The following is a 27702-nucleotide window of genomic DNA, read 5'->3' on the forward strand; positions in this document are numbered from 1 at the left end:
ACACACACACACACCCCATCATGCCTGCTGGCAAATGGTGCTGATCTTGCAGAACCTGGTCCTAGTGCTGGCAGGCTTTCAGTATGTAGCCTATATATCATGTAGCCTATATCTCATGTAGCCTATATCTTATGTAGCCTATATATCATGTAGCCAATATATAATTTAGCCTAAATGTTATGTAGTCTATATGTCATGTAGTTTATATATCAAGTAGCCTAAAAGTTATGTAGATTATATGTCATGTAGCCTCTATATTATGTAGCCTATACTGTATGTCATGTAGCTTTTATACTCTCAGGAGAATTGGGTGAGGAAATCAGGAGAATAATGTAGACCAATAGTAGTGTGAAGTTCCCAGTATAAGCAGTAGATGGTATGTAGATTACACTACTGAAACGGTCAAAAAAGTGTTCTGCTCAACATCAGAAGAGTGTTTTGTTGCATTATGTACAACATGAATGACATTAGCATGACCTTCCCAGAACCCCAGTGAACAGAGAGGTGAAGGAGGACTGTGTAATGGGCTCAGACAGTTCCTTCTCTAGTCCTCAAAAACTGCTACTTAAAGTCTTTCTGTAAGGCTGACATCAGATGATGAAAGTTATCAGTCTAAGGTCTAAAAATTACAACAGGAACATTATTATTCTTTAGTAGTGTAGTGAGCTGTGAAAAACACTTGCCCTCAACACTACACCAACACATCAGTTAGCAGGATGGAGCTGTAGATTAGTTTTTCAAGACCAGAGAGCTGTGTAAGGACATCAGGGATAGAATTGTAGACCTGCACAAGGCTGGGATGGGCTACAGGACAATAGGCAAGCAGCTTGGTGAGAAGGCAACAACTGTTGGCGCAATTATTCGAAAATGGAAGAAGTTCAAGATGACGGTCAATCTCCCTTGGTCTGGGGCTCCATGCAAGATCTCACCTCGTGGGGCATCAATGATCATGAGGAAGGTGAGGGATCAGCCCAGAACTACACAGCAGGACCTGGTCAATGACCTGAAGAGAGCTGGGACCAGAGTCTCAAAGAAAACCATTAGTAACACACTACGCCGTCATGGATTAAAATCCTGCAGCGCACGCAAGTTCCCCCTGCTCAAGCCAGCGCATGTCCAAGGTCATGTGGTCTGATGAGACAAAAAAATATAGCTTTTTGGTCTAAACTCCACTCGCCATGTTTGGAGGAAGAAGAAGAATGAGTACAACCCCAAGAACACCATCCCAACTGTGAAGCATGGAGGTGGAAACATCATTCTTTGAGGATGCTTTTCTGCAAAGGGGACAGGACGACTGCACCGTATTGAGGGGAGGATGGATGGGGCCATGTATCGCGAGATCTTGGCCAACAACCTCCTTCCCTCAATAAGAGCATTGAAGATGGGTCATGGCTGGGTCTTCCAGCATGACAACGACCCAAAACACACAGCCAGGGCAACTAAGGAGTGGCTCCGTAATAAGCATCTCAAGGTCCTGGAGTGGCCTAGCCAGTCTCCAGACCTGAACCCAATAGAAAATCTTTGGAGGGAGCTGAAAGTCCGTATTGCCCAGCGACAGCCCGAAACCTGAAGGATCTGGAGAAGGTCTGTATGGAGGAGTGGGCCAAAATCCCTGCTGCAGTGTGTGCAAACCTGGTCAAGAACTACAGGAAATGTATGATCTTTGTAATTGCAAACAAATGTTTCTGTACCAAACATTAAGTTTTGCTTTTCTGATGTATCAAATACTTATGTCATGCAATAAAATGCAAATTAATTACTTAAAAATCATACATAAAAATCATACATGTGATTTTCTGGATTTTACTTTTAGACTCCGTCACTCACAGTTGAAGAGTACCTATGATAAAAAATACAGACTTCTACATGCTTCGTAAGTGGGAAAACCTGCAGTGTATCAAACACGTGAAGCGTGAAGACACATATTAAGGCAAATCAAGGTCTTGTGGCAAGTTTTGGTTAAAATTTCCCCATTAAATTGGAATCCAGAAGAAAATGCAACCCTCTGCATGTGCAGTGCATTCTCCCATCACATGAATCATTTGGCCAAGAGCACAAAATTCCCTCAGAGCTCAAAACAAGCAACCCCAGACAAGACTCCCTCTGCTTTTGTTCGAAGTGAACATCATAACTCAGACATTTCAGCAACAGATAGTGTTCCTCCCAGAATCAGAGGATTTTTCGACTCAATGGATGAACAGACAGAGAGTGAGCAGTGTATACAACCGGGTGACCTCTGATGTTTACTAGCAATGTGTATTGGAAGAGATATCTGAATGTTTTACTCCCAGCATCCAACCCTCCCACCAGACATGCCCTGTTAACTCATTTGCTGGATGCCGCGTTCCACAGAGTTCAAGTGGAGGTCAAGCAAACCACAGAGAGAGCAGATTGCGGTGCGATCATCTCTGATGGACAGTTGAATGTACGTAGGCAGGGAAAAATAAACAACATCATCTCCACCCCTCAACCAGTTTTCTACAAGAATAGAGACATGAGGGACAACAGACACACAGCCCCAACACTGCAGATGAGCTGAAGTCAGTCATCGATCACACTGGACTGCAGAAGGCCTTTGCACTGTTGACAGGCGATGCTGCGAACATGAAGCTGCTTGGTCTAAAGTGGAGGAGGCCAACGCAGACATCACGCCTATATACAGACATCACGCCCCTGTCTTTTGGCGGAGAGAGTTGAGCTGCCTGAGACCCCTGAAACCTACAGCAGTAACCAGTGTCCGGATTGAGGGAGACATCCTGTCCAATGTTGGGAGCTTGCTGCCCTGTCCACTTCCCTGCTGCACCAAGCAGAGGACATGGAAAATGCATCAAAAAGCATGAAGACTTGTGCCTGAAGAGCTGGACATTACGGGGAAGACATAGCGGAAGACACCCAAACCAGAGGCTTAGCTTGAATAACCAGACAGACTGCATTCATGTTTATGTTGAGAAGGTATTGTTATGGGGGGGTGGTGGGGGGGGGGGTCATAGGTAATAACTTTTTCAATATTCCTGTTCTTTTGTTCAGTGAAACAATCCTACTTAAAGCCAATTTATTTCATTAAAGTTCAACTCATAACTACATTTTATTGGCTAGGTTTGCTTATTATTATAAAAGGTTTATGTTCCTGTCTGCATATGACATAGTAAATACACTGTACTGTATATGCAACCTATTCAAATAACTCCTACATTTCCATTTTATACCTGTTAAATCCCATTTATTTCCATTTCCACAGAAAGTGTCCACCTTTGAATATTTCCAAAATTGTGCAACCCTTTCTGGGACATGTTATGGACATTAAGTGAGCTGATGTTCTGATCAACTGGACCATTGTATAGTGGACTGAAAAATCACTATCTGAGTACTGTGCTTATAGTAAATTAAAGAGTCCATGTATTTAGGCAATAGGAAAATGCAAGATGATCTAATGGATTTCTAAACTAATCAAAGGAAGGAGCCTCGGCTGCCTGAGAACAGATAGACATGGTTAGCGGTTTTGTACGATGTTGTCACACCTTCTTGCCTTTACAAAAGGAGGTCTTTCTGAGCTGCGCCTCAGAAACATTTCACAGGTAACCTTGTTGCTATGATTTTTTGAATGAAAGATTTAATAGGTTCAGTTTGATGAGTTTGGACTTTTGTACTAACAGTTTTGAAAAATCACCACATACAGTACCAAAGCAACTAAAAACTGTAAGAAAGACGAATCACTGCTTAGCTCCGTAAAGTTAAATTCTCCTAGTATATCCCACCATTACTCAATACCTCCATCACTACATTTTTCTATCCCTCCATCCTTCTACCACTCAACCCCTCCATCTCTCCACTCTTCAATCCCTCAAACCCTCCATCACTAAATCCCTTCATCCATTCCTCCATCTCTCCAGACACACCCACACCACTGAACACGTCACATCCCACAGAGAGCTCTATTATTTCAGGAAGAGGGAGACAGTGTGTGATTAAGAGAGAGAGATTAGGAGAGGGATGGAGAGAACAGAGAGGTACATAGATAGAAAGAGAAAGAAAGCTGGAAGAGTAACATCCATTTTCTCTGCAACATGGTGTACTTGATTGTAGAAACCTCTCTGCTCCTGTTGAGAGACTCAAGTGTGGTAGCTGTTTTTAGCCCAGTGAAGTGGAGGGAGCTGAAAACCACTCTGATGACTAAATGATGAAAAGAAGAGAATGTGGAGGAGAGAAGTTAGAGAGTTGGACAGGATTGAGAGTGTGTAGGAAAGAGGAGGGAGAAAGTGAGACAGAGGGAGGGGAGAGGAAAAGCATGTGTGGGAGGCCTCAGTGTTTCAGGAATCTTGTAACCAGTACCCAGAAGTCTCCTCTGCCCCCTGGAGTATTCTCCAGCCTAACTGGATCACAGGAACTCAACTAACAAGGCTTGCTTTGGCTCCAGACTAGTCTGATCCGGACAGAACCGGACTGGAGATTCGTTGTACCAAACAAGCTATTAAGCACATTCCTCCCAAGCAGTGCAAGTGAATGAACTGTCAAGACTGTCACAACACTTGAAGGCTGTTGACCGGCATTTGGTCAAGGGACGAGTCTCAATGTATTCAAGCTCTGGTGTAGAGACAGAACTAGCTCCAGCAGCACCACCAAGGGTTTAAATAGGACAGTACTGGACCAACAGAGTGACGAGTGGACCTCATTCACTGCTCTGCAGGCAGCACAACAAACGTATCGATCAGCCCATCATTATGACGCCCAGCAGTATCAACACTGAACACTAAAAAATACAATCCCATAGAGATTAGACACTGCATTTATCTGAGAAGGAAACGGACACACTCTCCATCTGTGACAGACCAGCAATGAGCTTGGAGAAACTACAGAGACTAACTGTAGGTACACAGCCTGGTGAATAACCTTTGGAGGACCAGTTTAGACCAGTACATGAGGAAGCCAGGAAGCCAGCTCAGCAGTCTGATGACTCTTCGGGAAGCTAATGACGGCCGAGTGGGCACAGCCAGGAAGAGGAAACTCAGCCAAGACAGCCGACTCATGAAATTCCCTGTTGAAATAGATGATGCATTGTGATTTACTAATAGAGGTTGCCTGTCCAGAGCCACCAGTAACAAAGCAGCTGTGTCCTGTCTACTTAGTTCATAGACTCCAGTGAAACAGCTCTAGATTATCATCCATCTTTGATGTCTATCCTCAATCACAACAGATTTCTATCCCCAATCCCAACCATACCCCTTCAATGTGTCAGAGGAGACCAGGAATCCATGTTTGGCCAGACTCACCACACAGGCCTGGACTCACCACACAGGCCTGGACTCACCACACAGGCACAGACTCACCACACAGGCACAGACTCACCACACAGGCACAGACTCACCACACAGGCCTGGACTCACCACACAGGTCTGGACTCACCACACAGGCCTGGACTCACCACACAGGTCTGGACTCACCACACAGGCACAGACTCACCACACAAGCCCGGACTCACCACACAGGCCTGGACTCACCACACAGGCCTGGACTCACCACACAGGCCCAGACTCACCACACAGGCCTGGACTCACCACACAGGCCCAGACTCACCACACAGGCCTGGACTCACCACACAGGCCCAGACTCACCACACAGGCCCAGACTCACCACACAGGGCTGGACTAACCCCATGAGCCCAGACTCACCACACAGGCACAGACTCACCACACAAGCCCGGACTCACCACACAGGCCTGGACTCACCACACAGGCCTGGACTCACCACACAGGCCCAGACTCACCACACAGGCCTGGACTCACCACACAGGCCCAGACTCACCACACAGGCCTGGACTCACCGAAATATTTGGTAAGAAATACTTAAAAATTACAATACATTTTGTTGACTACCAACAAAGAACTTTCCAGAAAATGTTCTATTGATCTCAGCCTAACTAGCAGTTTTTGAAAATCAACCCCCTGGAGACAGCTGAGCTAGAGAATTGTTACAAATCTGACTGTTTTAATTCCATTGCATTTTGTACATTGAATTGCTTCTACGTATAAATTGTGCTATATAAATAAACTTTCTTGCTTGCTAATCTTTCCTGAACAAGTTCCTCAAACTGTTTTGGTTTTGCTGTGCTTTTGTGGAAGATGTGGCAGCTGAGTTTCATCTTGTTGTTTTTATATATCAGTAGTTCGTTCTGCTCTGACTGAAATAGTCACTGTTTTTTGAATGAAAATTGAATTTTATCTTCTCTAAAGGAAACCCATGATATAAATGAATCTCTAGTATCTGCTGAACCTGTGTTGTGAATAACAGTATTAATTCAGACATGAATTCCTTATTTAATGTTAAGAAGTTATTGTCTGCCAATAAACAGCCCTCCTCCCCTCCTCGTATCAGATAATGGTGTAATCGCATTTGACCTTATGACCTATTGACGTGTAAGTATATAGGTCACCTTCGTTAAGCCCCCGTCCAGAGTCAAGGGAGAGAACAATTCAATGTGTTTACTGAATAATATCACAGTACATGTAGCCTCGTTGTTCACCAACTCAATCTCACTGGAAAGATGGTTGCTAGCTGGTATATACATTGAAGGGCGTGTCTATCTGGTACCGCTTGCATTTCCACAAGAAGCCCCATGTCAGATGGTCAATAAATTCCACAGACACATGCTCAACTACTGTATGCTGTAAATCATCTAGCATTACAATGGAACTGTCTGTACACACAGAGAAACTGCTATTTATTTTCCGTGTGTGTGTGTGTGTGTGTGTGTGTGTGTGTGTGACCTTCCCAGTCATTGTAGGTCAGGGATCCACCTTCACACATAGGTCTCTCTGTTTCCTGCATCACTGCCTACTGTTCGCAGTTGAACTTCACTGTGTGTGTTTGTGTGTGTGTTTTAGTGTGCATGTGTGTGCATAAATGTACAAATGTGTGAAGCTTAACTACACAATGTCTTTGTGTACCTCTATTATCCATTCAGCTGGTGTCACTTGTTGAGGATACACAGCCAGTGGGCTGGACAGGGTGACAAGGGCTTAATAAAATCAATTTCAGAATGTATTCATGAATTTGTTTCTATTCTCAGAACACTGTAACTACAGGCTGTGACCCCACAGACCTATGAGGTTAATAGAGACAATCACAGCACAAAGCACTGAAGGAGGGTGGGTGTGGGTACGTGTGTGTGTGTGTGTGTGTGTGTGTGTGTGTGTGTGTGCATGGCTGTGCATAGGTGTGTGTGTGTGTGTGTGTGGTGTGCATGGCTGTGCATAAGTGTGTGTGTCTGTGTCACTGCAGCAGAAGTGCAGGCTGTAATAATTCAACTTTGCCTTCTGTCCCTCTGCTATTCTGTCCTCTCCCTCTGCTATTCTGTCCTCTCCCTCTGCTATTCTGTCCTCTCCCTCTGCTACTCTGTCCTCTCCCTCTGCTATTCTGTCCTCTCCCTCTGCTATTCTGTCCTCTCCCTCTGCTATTCTGTCCTCTCCCTCTGCTATTCTGTCCTCTCCCTCTGCTACTCTGTCCTCTCCCTCTGCTATTCTGTCCTCTCCCTCTGCTACTCTGTCCTCCACCCTCTGCTACTCTGTCCTCCACCCTCTGCTACTCTGTCCTCCACCCTCTGCTACTCTGTCCTCTCCCTCTGCTACTCTGTCCTCTCCCTCTGCTACTCTGTCCTCTCCCTCTGCTATAATGTAGTACAAATGCTGACACAAGCCTTTTGTCACACACAGAGAGACAACATATACTGAGAGGGGGAGAGGCAACATATACTGAAAGGGGGAGAGACGGAGAGACAACATATACTGAGAAGGAGAGAGGGAGAGACAACATATACTGAAGGACAGAGAGACAACATATACTGAGAGGGGGAGAGGGGGAGAGGGGGAGAGGGGGAGAGACAACATATACTGAGAGGGGGAGAGGCAACATATACTGAAAGGGGGAGAGACGGAGAGACAACATATACTGAGAAGGAGAGAGGGAGAGACAACATATACTGAAGGACAGAGAGACAACATATACTGAGAGGGGGAGAGGGGGAGAGACAACATATACTGAGAGGGGGAGAGGGGGAGAGACAACATATACTGAAAGGGGGAGAGACGGAGAGACAACATATACTGAGAAGGAGAGAGGGAGAGACAACATATACTGAAGGACAGAGAGACAACATATACTGAGAGGGGGAGAGGGGGAGAGACAACATATACTGAGAGGGGGAGAGGGGGAGAGACAACATATACTGAAAGGGGGAGAGACGGAGAGACAACATATACTGAGAAGGAGAGAGGGAGAGACAACATATACTGAAGGACAGAGAGACAACATATACTGAGAGGGGGAGAGACAACATATCCTGAGAGGGGGAGAGGGGGAGAGACAACATATACTGAAAGGGGGAGAGACAACATATACTGAGAGGGGGAGAGGCAACATATTCTGAGAGGGGGAGAGGGGGAGAGACAACATATACTGAGAGGGGGAGAGACGGAGAGACAACATATACTGAGAGGGAGAGAGGGAGAGACAACATATACTGAGAGAGGGAGAGACAACATATACTGAGGGGGGAGAGACAACATATACTGAGAGGGGGAGAGACGGAGAGACAACATATACTGAGAGGGGGGAGAGGGGGAGAGGGGGAGAGGGGGAGAGGGGGAGAGACAACATATACTGAGAGGGGGAGAGACAACATATACTGAGAGGGGGAGAGGGGGAGAGACAACATATACTGAGAGGAGGAGAGGGGGAGAGACAACATATACTGAGAGGGGGAGAGGGGGAGAGACAACATATACTGAGAGGGGGAGAGGGGGAGAGACAACATATACTGAGAGGGGGAGAGTGGGAGAGACAACATATACTGAGAGGGAGAGAGGGGGAGAGACAAGGCGAGAGAGAAAAAGAAAGACAGAGTTAAAAAGTATTAGTGATACATTGGAGCTTCAGAAAAGTTAAGGACAGTGATGTACATGGGATGATTATCATAAACAAAAGACGGGCAGGGAGGAAAGGAAGGAGGGAAGGAAGGAAGGGAAGGAGGGAAGGGAGGAAGCGAAGGAGGGAAGGGAAGGAGGGAAGGGAGGAAGGGAAGGAGGGAAGGGAGGAAGGGAAGGAGGGAAGGGAAGGAGGGAAGGGAGGGAGGGAGGGAGGGAAGAAGACAGGGATAAATAATGTTAGAATGCAACCAGTACACACAAGCTACACGGAGTACAGATGGACACCATGGCTGAAAACCAGTAAGAAGAAATGAGACATGTTGATGTTTTTCCTGTTTTACACACACACACACAGACACACACACACCTACTCACAAACACATACACCTACACACACACATACACACACACACACCTACATACACAAAAATATACGTGCAGTGAAGTGTTGTATACCAGGTATGTTGGCATGAAAAGTAGATGCGGTTTTGGCATTTCCCAATTTCCCTTAGAGAGTGGCGTCACGACGAGGGGTCACGACCAGGGGTCACGACCAGGGATCATGACCAGGGATTACGACCAGGGGTCAGAACCTTGGATCATGACCAGGGGTCACGAACAGGGATCACGACAAGGGATCACGACCAGGGGTCACGACCAGGGGTCACGACCAGGGATCATGACCAGGGATTACGACCAGGGGTCATGACCAGGGGTCAGAACCTTGGATCACGACCAGGGGTCACGACCAGGGATCACGACCAGGGGTCACGACCAGGGATTACGATCAGGGGTCACGACCAGGGATTACGACCAGGGGTCACGACCAGGGGTCACGACCAGGGGTCAGAACCTTGGATCACGACCAGGGGTCAGGACCTGGGGTCAGGACCTGGGGTCAGGACCTGGGATCAGGACCACTGTAGACTGACTTTAACCCCACTCTACCTGCTACTTTATACAGACAGGTTCACATAGCATACTGATGGACAGAAGTTACATTAACACAATAACAGACCTCATTGTCTGTGTGTTGTATAACAGACACCTCATTGTCTGTGTGTGGTATATAACAGACCTCATTGTCTGTGTGTGGTATATAACAGACCTCATTGTCTGTGTGTGGTATATAACAGACCTCATTGTCTGTGTGTGGTGTATAACAGACACCTCATTGTCTGTGTGTGGTGTATAACAGACCTCATTGTCTGTGTGTGGTATATAACAGACCTCATTGTCTGTTTGTGGTATATAACAGACCTCATTGTCTGTGTGTGGTGTATAACAGACACCTCATTGTCTGTGTGTGGTGTATAACAGACCTCATTGTCTGTGTGTGGTATATAACAGACCTCATTGTCTGTGTGTGGTGTATAACAGACCTCATTGTCTGTGTGTGGTATATAACAGACCTCATTGTCTGTGTGTGGTGTATAACAGACACCTCATTGTCTGTGTGTGGTGTATAACAGACACCTCATTGTGTGTGTGTGTGGTGTATAACAGACCTCATTGTCTGTGTGTGGTGTATAACAGACCTCATTGTCTGTGTGTGGTATATAACAGACCTCATTGTCTGTGTGTGGTATATAACAGACCTCATTGTCTGTGTGTGGTGTATAACAGACACCTCATTGTCTGTGTGTGATGTATAACAGACACCTCATTGTCTGTGTGTGGTGTATAACAGACACCTCATTGTCTGTGTGTGGTGTATAACAGACCTCATTGTCTGTGTGTGGTGTATAACAGACACCTCATTGTCTGTGTGTGGTGTATAACAGACCTCATTGTCTGTGTGTGGTGTATAACAGACACCTCATTGTCTGTGTGTGGTATATAATAGACCTCATTGTCTGTGTGTGGTGTATAATAGACCTCATTGTCTGTGTGTGGTGTATAACAGGCACCACATTGTCTGTGTGTGGTGTATAACAGACACCTCATTGTCTGTGTGTGGTGTATAACAGACACCTCATTGTCTGTGTGTGGTGCATAACAGACCTCATTGTCTGTGTGTGGTGCATAACAGACACCTCATTGTCTGTGTGTGGCGTATAACAGACAGGAAACTATTGTTGAGTCACCAGTAAACACTCAGACATTGTGTGAAGACTGGAGTCAGTGGATCACTGGGAAAGAAAATAAGCTGGTTTCCATGGTGACTAGTACTAGTTCTCTTATTCTACCTTTATTTCATTCACCTGTGTGTGTGTGTGTGTGTGACTGTGTTTGTGTGTGTGTGTGTGTGTGTGTGTGTTTGTGTGTGTGTGTGTGTGTGTGGCTGTGTGTGTTTGTGTGTATGTGTGTGCGTGTGACTGTGTGTGTTTGTGTGTGTGTGCGTGTATGAAAGCTCATCTGCCATGTTAGTCCCATGATCCTTCTCCCTGCCATATTGAGAATGTATCAACCATTACCAATAACATTACCAGTACAGAGAACCTATGCTACCAAACAGAACCAATACAGAGAACCTATGGTACTAAACAGAACCAATACAGAGAACCTATGGTACTAAACAGAACCAATACAGAGAACCTATGGTACTAAACAGAACCAATACAGAGAACCTATGGTACCAAACAGAACCCCTGAATTAAACAGACAGGCAGGGAGAGAGCCAGCATAGCCAAGCACAACAGTGAAACTAAGACACACACCTAGACACACACACTCACTCTTTCTCACACATGCACACACACACTCCTTCTTTCTCACACATACACACACACACACACACACACACACACACTCACACACTTACTCTTTCTCATACTCACACACAAACACAAAACATCAAGTCGAAAATCCCATTTTAATCTCTCCCCTCCATAGTTCTCCTGAACATAGAGGAAATTCAAAATGGCTGCTCTGGAGAAACATGTTGCTGACATTAGGAACAGCAGTTAGCTATGAAACACTGCTTCCTGCATGACTGAATTACAGTATGGGTGTATTTCATGCTCCTGAGAGCCAGCTGGAGAGTGGACAGTCAGGTCCGTTTTGTAGCCATAAGACTTACGTGACACTCGGTCAAAAAGCCCAGGCATATTTAAGCAAACAGGTTAATTTCAGGCAAAGAGCTGGCCTAACCAGATTTAGGCAGGACACACTGGGCCGAAAGCTCCTTTGCACTCTGGTTCCACATCGGCCCCCAAAGCATTAACCCAGTGTGAGCAGCCCATATCTAGTGAGGGCAGCCCATATCTAGTGAGGGCAGCCCATATCTAGTGAGGGCAGCACATATCTAGTGAGGGCAGCCCATATCTAGTGAGGGCAGCCCATATCTAGTGAGGGCAGCCCATATCTAGTGAGGGCAGCCCATATCTAGTGAGGGCAGCCCATATCTAGTGAGGGCAGCCCATATCTAGTGAGGGCAGCACATATCTAGTGAGGGCAGCCCATATCTAGTGAGGGCAGCCCATATCTAGTGAGGGCAGCCCATATCTAGTGAGGGCAGCCCATATCTAGTGAGGGCAGCCCTTGCTTTGCCTGATGGTGCTGATGGGAGCGTGTGCATGCCGGCTCTAACCTGGCCGGCGAGCCCGGTGGCACAGAGTACTGCAGAGCCCATGATGCTGACAGGGATTCTCAGTAGTAGACTTCCCTTATTCTACCAGGTAGATGTCAAAAGAGGAGCCCGTCTACACTTCCTGGTTTATCCTACAAGGAGTTGGATGAGCGTTGGATGAAACAGGCTCTGGAAAAGGTTGAGTCATTTAAACATTTGTCTGCAACCCTCAGCCAAACACAGCGACTCCCATCCTCTGTCCCGGCCCAGGGTCTTTGTTGACGTTTGGGAGATTATTTAGTACATCCTGGTCTGTGTACCGTACTGGGAACGCCTGACTTCCTGTTGTTATTGTGCATTCCCATGGTGATGCAATGCTCTCCTCTGGGGCTCAGATATGCTAAAATCTGTGTGGGATGAGCTTTTATTATTTCCTCCTACTCAACATCATTTGAAAAGCTGTCTCTTTATAGAACCAAACCAGCTGGGAGGCAATCTCCTACAGTGCATATATGCTGTTCTCCTCTGAGCCTCTGCTGTGCAAACAACAGGACAGCAGAAGCTAACAAACGCACTAACTCAAACACACACAGTACTCTGTACATGGTCCTGCGTGTTTGCTACAGTTCTTGGCGTGTATGAGCATGCATGTGTAAGTGTGTGTGTGTGTGTGTGTGTGTGCATGTGTGTGGCTGCATTAAGAGCAGCTGATGACTGGTATTATATTTATGTTGTTAAATGTCACTCCAGGACATTTAACAACCAGGCCCATGATGCTATGTTTTCTATAAGAGAGAGGCTGTATGGATCTATATTAGACAATGAATCTATTTGAGGGTAGATGATGGATTTATTAGAGTCGATAATGGATCTATTAGAGTAGATGACGGATAGAGTAGATTATGAATCTATTAGAGAGTAGATGATGGATCTATTAGAGAGTAGATGATGAATCTATTAGAGAGTAGAAGAGAGTATAGGATGGATGGAGTAGACAATGGATCTATTACCAAGCAGATGATGGATCTATTAGAGAGTAAACAATCGATCTAGAAGAGAGTAGACAATGGATAGAGTAGACAATGGATCTAGAAGTGAGTAGACAATGGATCTATTACCGAGCAGATAATGGATCTATTAGAGAGTAAACAATCAATCTAGAAGAGAGTAGACAATGGATAGAGTAGACAATGGATCTATTACCGAGCAGATAATGGATCTATTAGAGAGCAGTTGGCATGCAGCTGATATAAATGAAATCTGACCACAATCTTCACGATGTGTACTGAAAGAAGAAGAATTCTGCCAATAACCTACAACAGTACAACATGTGTCACACACAAATGAATGCTTATTTCACCCAATGCATCCATGCACTCACACTCCCACACAAACATGCATGAGTGAACGTGTTCACACACAAACACACACACACACAAACAGACACACACACAAACAGACACAGACATACTCATGTAGAGGAGAGGCTCAAGGGAGCAGAGGAAACCCACATTGTAACACTCACTGAAGGAAGAACAAGGAGGCTGTATGGCCTCCACCTCCTCTCCACCTCCTCTCCACCTCCTCTCCACAACATCTCCACCTCTTTCCACCTCCAACTCCTTTCCACCTTATATCCCCCTCCTCTCCACATCCTCTCCACTTCATCTCCACCTCCCTCCACTTACTCTCCACCTCCTACCCACCTCCTCTCCACCTCCTACCCACCTCCTCTCCACCTCCTACCCACCTCCTCTCCACCTCCTACCCACCTCCTCTCCATCTCCCTCCACATCCTCCTGACATTCTTCTCTCTTTCCCCCTCCCTCTCTATCCCCCTTTTCTCTCCTCTCCCCATCCTTCCTTTACTCTCTCTCTCTGCTCCAGCTGAGACCTGAGGCCAACTGAGCAGAAATAATCCCCCACTCCTGTCTTCAGCCCTGAAGGTGCACACACACACACACACACACACACACACAAACACACACACACACACACACACAAACACACACACACACACACACACACACACACACACACACACACACACACACACACACACACACACACACACACAAACACACACACACACACACACACACACACACACACAGACACACACACACACACAAACACACACACAGACAATGACTGTATAACTGCATGTGTCCATGACGTAACATTGACAAGGCTCATATGAGACATGTTACATAATCACAGCTCCTCTTTGGGCTAAACACACACACTCCCCTGTGGACCACATAGGATGGAACCCATGCACACGCATGTACAGGAATACAAATGGAAGGGGACACACGTACTTACATACACACACACACATATACACAACAGAGAAAAGGTTTCCAACCTGCATGGTCTACAAACAGTTAGTACCATAAACATTTATTTCGAAAGTAATAACGGTTTGTCGAATAATCTGGGATTATAACTAATTTGAAATTAGTTTTCACAAAGTTTAATAACAAATAATAAAAATGACAATAAAAGGCCTTTAAATAACCCTATCCAATGCTACAACCAGTCCCACCTCACGCTCACTGAGCAGGGCTGTCTCTAAGCAGGAGGATATTCAGCCTGTGTCCATTGATTTCTAATGAACAGAGAAAGATCTTTTATATAGATTTGGGCTTCTTGTTGAAATCCTTTTAAAGTGCTTAGGGTGGGTTGATCCTGGTGGAGTGTGTGTTTGGGGGGGTTGATCCTGGTGGAGTGTGTGTTTGGGGGGGTTGGTCCTGGTGGAGTGTCTGTTTGGGGGAGTTTGATCCTGGTAGAGTGTGTGTTTGGGGAGTGTATGTTTGGGAGGGGGGTTGATCCTGGTGGAGGGTGTATTTGGGGAGTTTGTATTTGGGGGGGGGTTGATCCTGGTGGAGTGTCTGTTTGGGGAGTGTGTGTTTAGGGGGGGTTGATCCTGGTGGAGTGTGTGTTTGGGGGAGTTTGATCCTGGTAGAGTTTGTGTTTGGGGAGTGTATGTTTAGGGGAGTTTGATCCTGGTAGAGTGTGTGTTTGGGGAGTGTATGTTTGGGGGGGGGGTTGATCCTGGTGGAGTGTGTGTTTGGGGAGTATGTATTTGGGGGGGGGGGGGTTGATCCTGGTGGAGTGTGTGTTGGGGGGGGGTTGATACTGGTGGAGTGTGTGTTTGGGGGGGGTTGATTCCGGTTGGAGTGTGTGTTTGGGGGGGTTGATACTGGTGGAGTGTGTGTTTGGGGGGGGGGGTTGATCCTGGTGGAGTGTGTGTTTGGGGTGTTGATCCTGGTGGAGTGTATGTTTGGGGTGTTGATCCTGGTGGAGTGTATGTTTGGGGTGTTGATCCTGGTGGAGTGTATGCTTTGGGTGTTGATCCTGGTGGAGTAATGCGCTAAATATTGGATGAGCTCAGAATCAGAAAGTAGAGCAAATTCTTCAGTGCTCCATATATAGACTCCATATCAGACATCTCAAACACACACTCAAAGGAACACGCACACACACACTCAAACACACATACAAAGAGACACACACACATACATGGACACACACAGACTTAGGCTCCATTACTCCATCCTTCAGTCTCCAGGAGCTGCAGATCAGCTCACATCGAAAGCCTCCACACGTGACATAATCATGCTGCAGCCAATCAGAGCCAGAAGAACAAACTTGACCTTGATCACACACACACACACACACACACATACAGCCAACATCAACCTCGGCTGAAACAAGCAACACACACTTCTGAGGAGCAGACGAGCAACACATTGTCACATGCAAAACACACACGTCATTAATCTACAGCTAATCAGAGCAGAAATAAAATGTGTATGTCTTTTTACACTGTCAACAACCAATCACAGGCTCCCAACTCACAGCACATCACATGGTTTGTCTCTGAGGTGAATTCTTATGAATGAGGATGTTTATTATGAAGCTAGTGTTAGCATGGCCTTCATGGAGCTTCTGCTGAGTCACAACTCTGAATCCACCTTCTCATCTCCAAGACAACCAGGCTGACCTCTGCAGCCTGACCCATTGGTTGTTCAAAACCATTCGGACAGTCTGTGTGTCGGGATCCTTCTCCTGTCTTCTATTGTGTCCCCTCTAGTCCAGTACTCTTGGCTCTGTCTCTAACAATGTTTTTGTATGTCCAAACTGCATTAATATAAATAAGTCAGACTTGAACACTAGAGTTTTACTTACCAAATGTGATCTAGAGAGTGTTAAATGAACACTTCAGTTTTTACCAGGGTTCAGTCCCTATCAACCCCTCCCCCCTGGTTTAAGATGGAGGGGTTGAATCCTGGTTTATGGTGGAGGGGTTGAATCCTGGTTTATGGTGGAGGGGTTGAATCCTGGTCTCTCTGATGGAGGGGTTGAACCTTGGTTTAAGATGGAGTGGTTGAATCCTGGTTTATGGTGGAGGGGTTGAACCCTGATTTATGGTGGAGGGGTTGAATCCTGGTCTCTCCGATGGAGGGGTTGAACCTTGGTTTAGGGTGGAGTGGTTGAACCCTGGTTAATGGTGGAGGGGTTGAACCCTGGTTTAAGATGGTGGGGTTGAACCCTGGTTTATTGTGAAGGGGTTGAACTCTGGTTTAAGATGGAGGGGTTGAACCCTGGTTTATTAAGAAGGGGTTGAACTCTGGTTTATTAAGAAGGGGTTGAACTCTGGTTTATGATGGAGGGGTTGAACCCTGGTTTAATGTGAAGGGGTTGAACCCTGGTTTATGATAGAGGGGTTGAACCCTGGTTTATTGTGAAGGGGTTGAACCCTGGTTTAAGATGGAGGGGTTGAACCCTGGTTTATTGTGAAGGGGTTGAACTCTGGTTTAAGATGGAGGGGTTGAACCCTGGTTTAATGTGAAGGGGTTGAACTCTGGTTTATGATAGAGGGGTCGAACCCTGGTTTATTGTGAAGGGGTTGAACCCTGGTTTAAGATGGAGGGGTTGAACCCTGGTTTATGGTGAAGGGGTTGAACTCTGGTTTAAGATGGAGGGGTTGAACCCTGGTTTATTGTGAAGGGGTTGAACTCTGGTTTAAGATGGAGGGGTTGAACCCTGGTTTAATGTGAAGGGGTTGAACTCTGGTTTATGATAGAGGGGTTGAACCCTGGTTTATTGTGAAGGGGTTGAACTCTGGTTTATGATAGAGGGGTTGAACATTGGTTTAAGGTGGACGGGTTGAACCCTGGTCTCTGGTAGGATATCTTTGCAGTTATACAATTTAACCAACGCCCCTCTCTCCTCTCCCGCTCAGCTACCTCTTGCCCTCCTCTCTGCCTCACCTCTACCTCTTCCCCTCCTCTCTGCCTCACCTCTACCTCTTCCCCTCCTCTCTGCCTCACCTCTTCCCCTCCTCTCTGCCTCACCTCTACCTCTTCCCCTCCTCTCTGCCTCACCTCTTCCCCTCCTCTCTGCCTCACCTCTACCTCTTCCCCTCCTCTCTGCCTCACCTCTTCCCCTCCTCTCTGCCTTACCTCTACCTCTTCCCCTCCTCTCTGCCTCACCTCTACCTCTTCCCTGACTAATCTCTCCTTTTACCCCCCTAATCTGTCTCTCTTTCTTACCCCATCCAAAGCAGTCTAACACCCCCCATCTACAACAGAAGGGCTTGGTTTAAAGTGTAGGCTCAGGTTAACGTAGACAGACAGCGGGCTGGGAAGAGATTATAGAGATGAGAAGGGAGAAAGGTAAACAGAGAAAGAACTAGAATCTGAAGAGCCTATCGATGAATACATTGATTTCTCACCTAATCTCTGCTAACCCCGCTAGTATTTAGCATAATTAGTTAGATGCTCAATTCAGTTTTGGGTTCATAATGCCTCTGTTCCTGAGCATCTAAGCTCCAGAACGACTCACTGTCCCAGCCAGGGAGTTCTGTGATGCTGACAGCAGCTGTCCAGGGTGCTGAAATGACTAGAGCGCTGGAGTTGCCCTCCTTGGTGGCCCTGCTACACAAACACACACCTCGGGGGGGGGGAACCTTGATGGGGGGCACTTCACAAGCACCTCACTCACACACACACACCTCAGCCATAGCTAACTGCACACCTCATACCACATCTTAATAGTCTCTTATTTAACGTGGCGTTTCAATATAAGCAAAGGATGAGCGCTGACAATCTGTTCATTACCTTGTAATAATGGATGATGCAATGGACAAGGCGAAGCCGAGTCTTCATCCCGCTTATACGCACAAACAGCAACATAAGCAAACATTTACTAGTACTAGTATTTTCTATTTAAATGAGTATATTCAAAGAAAAGGTTACGGGTTCAAACACAAAACACCAGCTCAAAACCAGAATAAAACCAACTCAAAGCAAATTCAAAAACCAGCACAACACTAGCTAAACAGTATCTCAACACTAGATAAACATTAGCTCAATACCAGCACAATAGCAGCTAAACATCAGCTCATCACCAGCTCAACAACACTCAACCAACCACATCAAAATAAGTGCCTTATTGACTCTGTAATGCTGTGACAACACAGTTCCTTTAGGACAAGAAAAATCAAGAACAGCAGGGTGGTAATAAAACATCTCACATTCTATCAACAATATCACCACAATGACTGTTTATCTGCTGCTCTCAACAGTATCACCACAATGACTGTTTATCTGCTGCTCTCAACAGTATCACCACAATGACTGTTTATCTGATGCTCTCACCAGTATCACCACAATGACTTTTTATCTGCTGCTCTCATCCGTATCACCACATTGACTGTTTATCTGATGCTCTCACCAGTATCACTACAATGACTGTTTATCTGCTGCTATCAGTCAAACAAACAACACAATCAAACAACCAACACAGTCAAACATCCAACACAGTCAAACAACAAACACAGACAAACAAACAACACAGACAAACATCCAACACAATCAAATAACCAACACAGAGAAACATCCAACACAGTCAAACAACCAACATAGTCAAACAACCAACACAGTCAAACAACAGTTTGTCAAAGTCAAAACTTCTACAGTTTACTCTGGAGATGTCCAGAGAAAGCAAAACATGACCAGGCCAGTAACATTCACGCTATACAAACATTGGAGAGTTGCCGAGATGGAATTTGGATACTCCTCCACGTCCACTCTTGTGTTTGTTCACGCTGCTCCTCCTCTTCTCCTGATCATGTGTTTCCTCCACATTAAGGAAAGATACAGCAGCACCAAACTGACTGCAGAACTGATATGACCTCCAGTCAGACAAGACATTTCACTGTCAAGTGAAGGTACTGCATTCCAGTTTCATTCAATTTTCTAATGTTTACTGTCTCCTTTCCTCTGCCTGCCTGTTGGCTAAAAAATAAGCACACAATGATTTCTCTAATCCCTCTCCAAAAGACCCTTAAAAATAGCCTGTTTCCATCACAGATCTGACTCAATGAGTTCCTAAGCTTTGATAATCTCTCCCGTAACACAACAAAAATCTGTCACATTCAGGACTTTAAAGCAGTGATGTTTTCAGACATCCACATATAAAAGATAAAGCAAGCAAAGCAAATTTCTTGTTTTAACACATTGTAAAATTCTTAATGGTGTATCAGGTTAGTCACCAAAATAACACATGAAAATACATATTTGTTTTGTATTATTTTGTGTACACGACTTCCTTTCTTAAAAAAAAAACATGGCTCAAGGTACCAGCATGTCTGTCTGTCTGCAGGTGTCTGCCTGTCTGTCTGTCAGCCTGCAGGTGTCTGCCTGTCTGTCTGTCAGCCTGCAGGTGTCTGCCTGTCTGTCTGTCTGTCTGTCTGCAGGTGTCTGCCTGTCTGTCTGTCAGCCTGCAGGTGTCTGCATGTCTGTCTGTCTGTCTGCAGGGGTCTGTCTGTCTGCAGGTGGCCTCTGAGGTGGATGAAGGTCCAAGGACCCGTTGATCAATGTGCCTCTAAGTCAGTACCTCTAATGAACTTCTAATGAACCTCTAATGAACTTCTAAAAACCTCTAATGAACCTCTAAAAACCTCTAATGAACATCTAATGAACCTCTAATGAACTTCTAATGAACCTCTAATGAACCTCTAATGAATCTCTAAAAACCAATAGATTATTCTCAATCTTGGTTACTACTGCACACTCCGGTTATACACCCACATATGTGCAAACACAATGCAGGCAAGCACACACACACGGACACACACAAACACACACACACATGGACATACACACACACACACACAGACATACACACACATGGACATACACACACACACACGGACATACACACACACACGGACACACACACATGGACACACATGCACACACACACTGCACAAGACCTCCCACGGAGAGGAAACTCAAGCATCACTGCAGTAACTTCAGTTGGAACACCTCTGGCTGTTGAACATGGGAAAATGGGATGATTAGGGTTCACAGCACAGCAAGGTCTTCAGTGTGGATGAACGAAAAGAAAATCATAAAATCATACACAAACACTGTACAAACTACAGGAGGAATATGCAGTGAATGTTACTGAATCTCTCCCCCCAACCATGACCAGTGACTCCTCCCCCAACCATGACCAGTGACTCCTCCCCCAACCATGACCAGTGACTCCTCCCCTCACCATGACCAGTGACTCCTCCCCTCACCATGATTAATGACTCCTCCCCCATCAGTGACTCCTTCCCTCAACATGACCAATGACTCCTCCCCTCACCATGACCAGTGACTCCTCCTCTCACCATGACCAGTGACTCCTCCCCACACCATGACCAGTGACTCCTCCCCTCATCATGAACAGTGACTCCTCCCATCACCCTGACCAGTGACTCCTCCCATCACCCTGACCAGTGGCTCCTCTCCTCCCATTACCCTGACCAGTGACTCCTCCCATCACCCTGACCAGTGACTCCTCCCATCACCCTGACCAGTGACTCCTCTCCTCCCATCACCCTGACCAGTGATTCCTGTCATTCATAACAAACCAGCAGATACAGTCAGACCATGAGAGCCCAGAATCAGAACCACTCTGCTGGGGCTGCTTGGATCCGTCCTACTGGGCCCTTAAACAACCACTGGGCCAACTACCGCAACGCTGAGTCCCGTCTCAACCTTCACACACCAAACCCCACCCAGTCCTGACCCATTCCACCACCCCTCTTACCTAAATGTCTTCTGTTAAAGCCCTCAGAGGGAACCAGGTGTCTCCGTCACAGCCTGCCAAGGGAGACGTGTCCAGTGGGGATAAAGAGCAGCTTAAACACCATCCCGATGCGTCTCGTCCCTGCTGGGTGGATGCTCTGCACTGTCCTGCTAATAGCCGAGCGGCCGCTGAGTAATGTGAAATGGAGAACCTGGAGGATAGCCTGGGATGCCAGCCAGCGCTGCCAGTAAAACCCCCATCTACCCCAGCTTCCTGCTCACTCATACCATGATGTCATCACCACCAAGCCAATGGGAGAGGGAAGGCCTTCCTTTTATTAATCCCACCCCCCAAACCCATCATCTCTCCTCCCCTTCTGGCTCCACCACTCCCGCTACATCCATATTTCTCTCTCTCCGTCCCTGTCTCCATCCTTCCATCTCTTTTCACCCACTGTCCCTCTCCCTTTAACTCATTAGAAGTGTGGTTTTCATGTGGTCTACTGTGATCTCACACCCCCACATACAGAGGCCCGGGTCATGAGCCAATGATCCATCTTAGGATGAAAAACCCACAGGGTTTCCGGTTACTTATTTATTTCTTTATTTACCTAAAGTAAACAATCAATTAACCAGAAAAATAGCACTGGACGTGATTTCAGCCACGTTACCATGGACGACCAGACAAATGGACAGTGTAATGGAGGAACGGAGCACACTGATTGGTTAGCCTTCAGTACAAGGACAGGAAGGAAGGAAGGATGGAAGGAAAGAAGGAACGAAAGAACAAAGAAAGGAAATGAGGAAAGGATTGTGGAACGAAAGAAGGAACAAAAGAAGGAAGGAAGGAAAGGAGTGTGGAAGGAAAGATGGAAGGAAAGAAGGAATGAAAGAACAAAGAAAGGAAATGAGGAAAGGAGTGTGGAGGGAAGGATGGAAGAAAGAAGGAACGAAAGAAGGAAGGAAGGAAGGAAAGAAAGATGTGTGAAAGGAAAGATGGAAGGAAAGAAGGAAGGAAAGGTAGGGAAGAAGTGGGGGTTGAATGGGATCAAATGAACATTTCACACTGGGGAACATGAGGAGGATAAGTATGTATTATCTCACAAAGGGACTGATGGGTTCATCCTAGCACTGGAATGCCAGGATTGAGATACCGGGGTGTTGAAGTTCATGTACAGTCCCCCTGGAGACATATTGTAACTATCTGTTTTAATTCTATTGTATTTTTACAGTTTTCTTTTCATTGTAAAGCACACTGAATTGCTTCTATGTATGAATTGTGCTATATCAATTAGCTTGCTTGCTACTGTAAAAAGAAATGCAATACACTGTACATAATACTGAATTTATTTTCACTTACACTTATATTTTCAGACATAGACAGTATAGTAGTACAATTTAGTGTACCCAGTACATCCTGTGAACACTGTGGGCCACTGATGGAGGATCCATGAGTAAAACAACAGTGGTGGTGGATCACAAGACAAAGCATGTCAGAACACTGTAGAGGCCACGTCACATCCTGAAAATCCTATAACATCTACAGCACAGACAGACAAGACAAAGCATGTCAGAACACTGTAGAGGCCACGTCACATCCTGACAACCCTATAACATCTACAGCACAGACAGACAAGACAAAGCATGTCAGAACACTGTAGAGGCCACGTCACATCCTGAAAACCCTATAACATCTACAGCACAGACAGACAAGACAAAGCATGTCAAAACACTGTAGAGGCCAGGTCACATCCTGACAACCCTATAACATCTATAGCACAGACAGACAAGATAAAGCATGTCAGAACACTGTAGAGGCCAGGTCACATCCTGACAACCCTATAACATCTACAGCATAGACAGACAAGACAAAGCATGTCCGAACACTGTAGAGGCCAGGTCACATCCTGACAACCCTATAACATATACAGATCAGACAGACAAGACAAAGCATGTCAGAACACTGTAGAGGCCACGTCACATCCTGACAACCCTGTAACATCTACAGCACAGACAGACGTGTGGAATAACACAGTAGACATAAAAAATGTATACACCCTTGTTAAAATGCCAGGTTCTTGTGATGTAAAAGAATAAAACAAAGATAAATAATGTCAGAACTTTTTCCACCTTTAATGTGACCTATAACGTGAACAATTCAATTGAAAACAAACTGAAATCTTTGAGGGGAAAAATACTAACACTTTGTTGAAGCACCTTTTGATTTCATTACAGCACTCAGTCTTTAGCATGGCACATCTTGATGTGGCAATATTTGCCCACTCTTCTTTGCAAAAGCACTCAAAATCTGTCATATTGTGAGGACATCTCCTGTTCACAGCCCTCTTCAGATCACCCTTCAGATGTTCAATTGGAGTCAGGTCTGGGCTCTGGCTGGGCCATCGAAAATGTTAATCTGTTTCTAGTGAAGCCATGCTTTTGTGGATTTGGATGTGTGCTTTGGGTCGTTGTCGTGCTGAAAGGTGAACTTCAACTTCATCTTCAGCTTTCTAACGGACGCCTGAAGGTTTTGTGCCAACATTGCCTGGTATTTGGAACTGTTCATAATACCCTCCACCCTGACTAAGTCCCCAGTTCAAGCTGAAGAAAACTGCCCCAAAGCATGATGCTGCCACCACCATGCTTCACTGTGGGTATGGTGTTGTTTGGGTGATGTGCAGTGTTGTTTTTGCGCCAAACATTTTCCCATGTGCTTTTGGGGGACTTGATGTTTGTTTTTGCAAACTTCAGCCGGGCTTGTATTCTTTTTCTTTGTAAGAAACGTCTTCTATCTTGCCACCCTACCCCATAGCACATTCACATGGGAGAGTATTGTCACATGTAGCTCACAGCCTGTACTTGCCAGACATTCCTGCAGTACCTTTAATGTTGCTGTAGGACTCTTTGAAGCCTCCCTGACCAGTTTTCTTCTAGTCTTTTCACAAATTTTGGAGGGACGTCCAGTTCTTGGTAATGTCTCTGTTGTGCCATATTTTCTCCACTTGATGATGATTGTCTTCACTGTGTTCCAAGGTATAGCTAATGCTTTGGAAATTATTTTGTACCCTTCTCCTGACTGATATCTTTCAACAATGAGATCTCTCTGATGCTTTGGAAGCTCTCTGTGGACCATGGCTTTTGCTCTGAGATGCAACTAAGAAAATGTCAGGAAAATCCTACTAGAACAGCTTAACTTTATTTGTGATTAATCAGAGTCACTTTAAATGATGGCAGGTGTGTAATGACTTCTATTTAACATGAGTTTGAACGTGATTGGTTAATTCTGAACACAGCCACATCCCCAGTTATAAGAGGGTGTGCACACTTATGCAACCAGGTTATTGTAAGGTTTTTATTTTCCCCCTCGAAGATTTCAATTTGTTTTTCAATTGAATTGTTTACATTATAGGTCACATTAAAAGTGGAAAAAGTTCTGACATGATTTATCTTTGTTTCATTCTTTTACGTCACAAAAACCTGGCATTTTAACAGGGGTGTGTAGACGTTTTATATCCACTGCATGTTCTAAAATTCCATCATTGATATTGTCAACAGATATTGGGCTATTTCATATTCGGAGGATGGACTCAGAGATGGGTTTCCTGGTCACCAGAAGCACAGACTGAAGATGACACTCCAGAGGAATTGATCGGGGAGGGAGGTAGTCAGTGCAGCCACAGAATCAACAGCATTTCCTCTCAACTCCTCCACTTGGCTGCAAACACTAGCTGCTTGTGACAGAGGCTCAACATGCCATAGGTAAGTCTAAACTGGGTAAATGATTTGGCTCTGGGGTCATGAAATTACATGTTCTTATAAAATATTTGCATGAACTTGTCTACATCATTGTGGCCTGGTGGTCTTAACTGATGGCCCTGGAGCACATGTACAGCTGTATCATGGGTTGAATGCGGTTGGTTAAATCACCCCATTAAATTACTGGCTTTAGGGTGACCATGACAACCAGCGCTTTGAGGTGACCATGACAACCAGTAACTGTGGAGGGGTGAAGGGTGAGTACTACCAGTTTAAGTAATTACACAGACCCTCCTTTCCAGAGCAACTTACAAAAAGTAAGATATTAGGCTACTGCCTGTCAATTGGTCGGCCAATTCAATACTCAGGCTCAGCCACAGGTGCAATGGAAAAGTATCTCTCTCTCTCTCTCTCTCACACACACACGCACACACACACACACACACACACACAAGCACACACAAAACACACACACACACACAAAAAGATAATCGGATGTACAATATTTGCATAATTGGACATGTCAGTGTTAATCGTGACATTTTGAAAACATTTAGGACATTTTCTACTACTCGACCAACTGTAAGAACAGCCTTCACACAACGCGATGGAATGTCGGAATTTCCGTTAGAACTCACCTAAGTCGAAATGGGAGTTGAGTGCAAAACCGGGAACGAAGAGTGATGAAGACATGATGCTCATCAACGGTATCGCCAACATCTTCCTCGCCGGGGAGAGGGGGTGCTGATGTTGTAGAGAGACACTACTGCAGGTTGAAATTAAATAAACTAGCCAGTGGTAGAGGGAAAGACTGCATGGTTTGTCCATTCAAGTCCGGTCTAATTTGTGTTTCAAAGCGCTCCTCCATCTTTAAAGGCAAATAATGCAATCGGTTAAGAAAATTTCCACCCCCATTTGATGGCGTGTTGGCTATTTGATGCTGTGATTGCTATCACTGTGATTGCTTGCCTAACACTGCATAGCAACACGAGATACCGTGCAATTGACCGTTTGCTCTTGCTGTCCAATTGTGCATAAATTTGCAAATCTCGTCGCTGCAGAGGTGTCCCAGTCCATGAAAGTATCGTTACCGGTAGCAAACAACTGCACACCGCATAACATTTAAATATGAGATATTTCCCGCAGTCTCTGTTGCACCAAACGGTGGACCGGTCAGGTGTATCCCATTCACATAAGAACTCCAGCGACAGCGCGGTAAATGGCTTATGAACACCGACAATAGCACCACTCTATCAATCACGCAATCTTATTCAAATAAATGCATTTGCCTCCACTGTACTGAGAGGGTGCTGTCCGGTAGCGGGTGCTGACAGCGACAGCGCCATATTGCCCGCAAATATGTTCCTTTCCCAAATAGAATTTCTGACTAAGCTGGGGTATCTCTCGGCTCCGGAAACTGTAGGGGGAGGGGTGATGTGCTACGCTATTCTATTTGAGGGTAATTGATTGGATTTGTTTTGTGCGTAGGCCCTTTTCTCAATCAAACTGTCTAGTCCGTGTTAAAGTTTGTTGTCATAATAACAGTTAATGATATTACTTATTTAATGTTTTAATAGCCTACCCTGAAAAACTGAATAAACGAGGTTTTTGTCCATGATACCTGTGCACTGGCCAGAACCGTGCAAACTAGATTGAAAAATCTTTTAATACACGTATTTTGGTAGAAAATACGTTTTGTGTTCACTGACTAGCCCTAGTGCCTACTACAGCCTTACAGATGTAAAATGTCGACATTTTCCCCGCACGTCCAATTCACTCAAAGCTGAAAGCATGGCTAAACGGCAGGATACAGCACCCAGATCACGGACAGAGAAATTATGTACGCAACGAAAGGGCCAGAGTCCCCACACACACCCCTCTGTAATCCCACCGTTTAGTCGAGTGTGAGACAATTCTACCTCCCTTATCCAACCTAATAACCATGTGTCATACACACACACACACACACACACACCACTACTTTTCTCCCATTCAGATTCCTGCCGGAAGGGTTCGAGTCAAACGGACGCCTCCTCTCGTGCCATTGCCTAGCATGACAAATGTATCCCAGACCCTCATTTCGGTTATCACTATGGTAACATAATGCCATCCCTTAAAGTTGTTTTAGAACAGCATACGTTTTTCTTATTTGGGCTCTATACTCCAAAAGGTTAAAATCACACAATTTTCATGAGGTTTGCAATGACTATTTCATAGCAACAGAACTGGATATTCCTGGTGATGTTCTGCCAGGCCATCTTCACTTGTTTGTTTTGAGGTATTTCTGCTTTAAGCCTTGTCTTAAGCAAATGGAAAGCAAGTTCAGTTGGATGAAATCGAATCTGTGAGGCACTTGTTTGGTTTAATAGCTTTTATATGGTGAGCATTCTTCACTCATCCATTCTAGAGGTCAATGCTGCCTACT

The 27702-nt window shown here is 45.4% G+C and overlaps 1 protein-coding gene across 1 annotated transcript in view; it reads right to left on the bottom strand.

Annotated features, from left to right (window-relative positions):
• The window catches only part of aatkb (apoptosis-associated tyrosine kinase b), a 63956-nt gene extending 37308 nt beyond the window's left edge, over positions 1–26648 (bottom strand). The window contains exon 1 of the mRNA XM_029120425.2: positions 25916–26648. Coding sequence (XP_028976258.2) covers positions 25916–26105 — 190 coding nt within the window. The 5' untranslated portion in view covers positions 26106–26648. The remainder of the gene's footprint in view (positions 1–25915) is intronic.
• Between the last annotated feature and the right edge of the window lie 1054 nt (positions 26649–27702).

This window comes from Esox lucius, chromosome 6, assembly GCF_011004845.1.
Source record: "Esox lucius isolate fEsoLuc1 chromosome 6, fEsoLuc1.pri, whole genome shotgun sequence".
Classification (NCBI taxonomy): domain Eukaryota; kingdom Metazoa; phylum Chordata; class Actinopteri; order Esociformes; family Esocidae; genus Esox; species Esox lucius.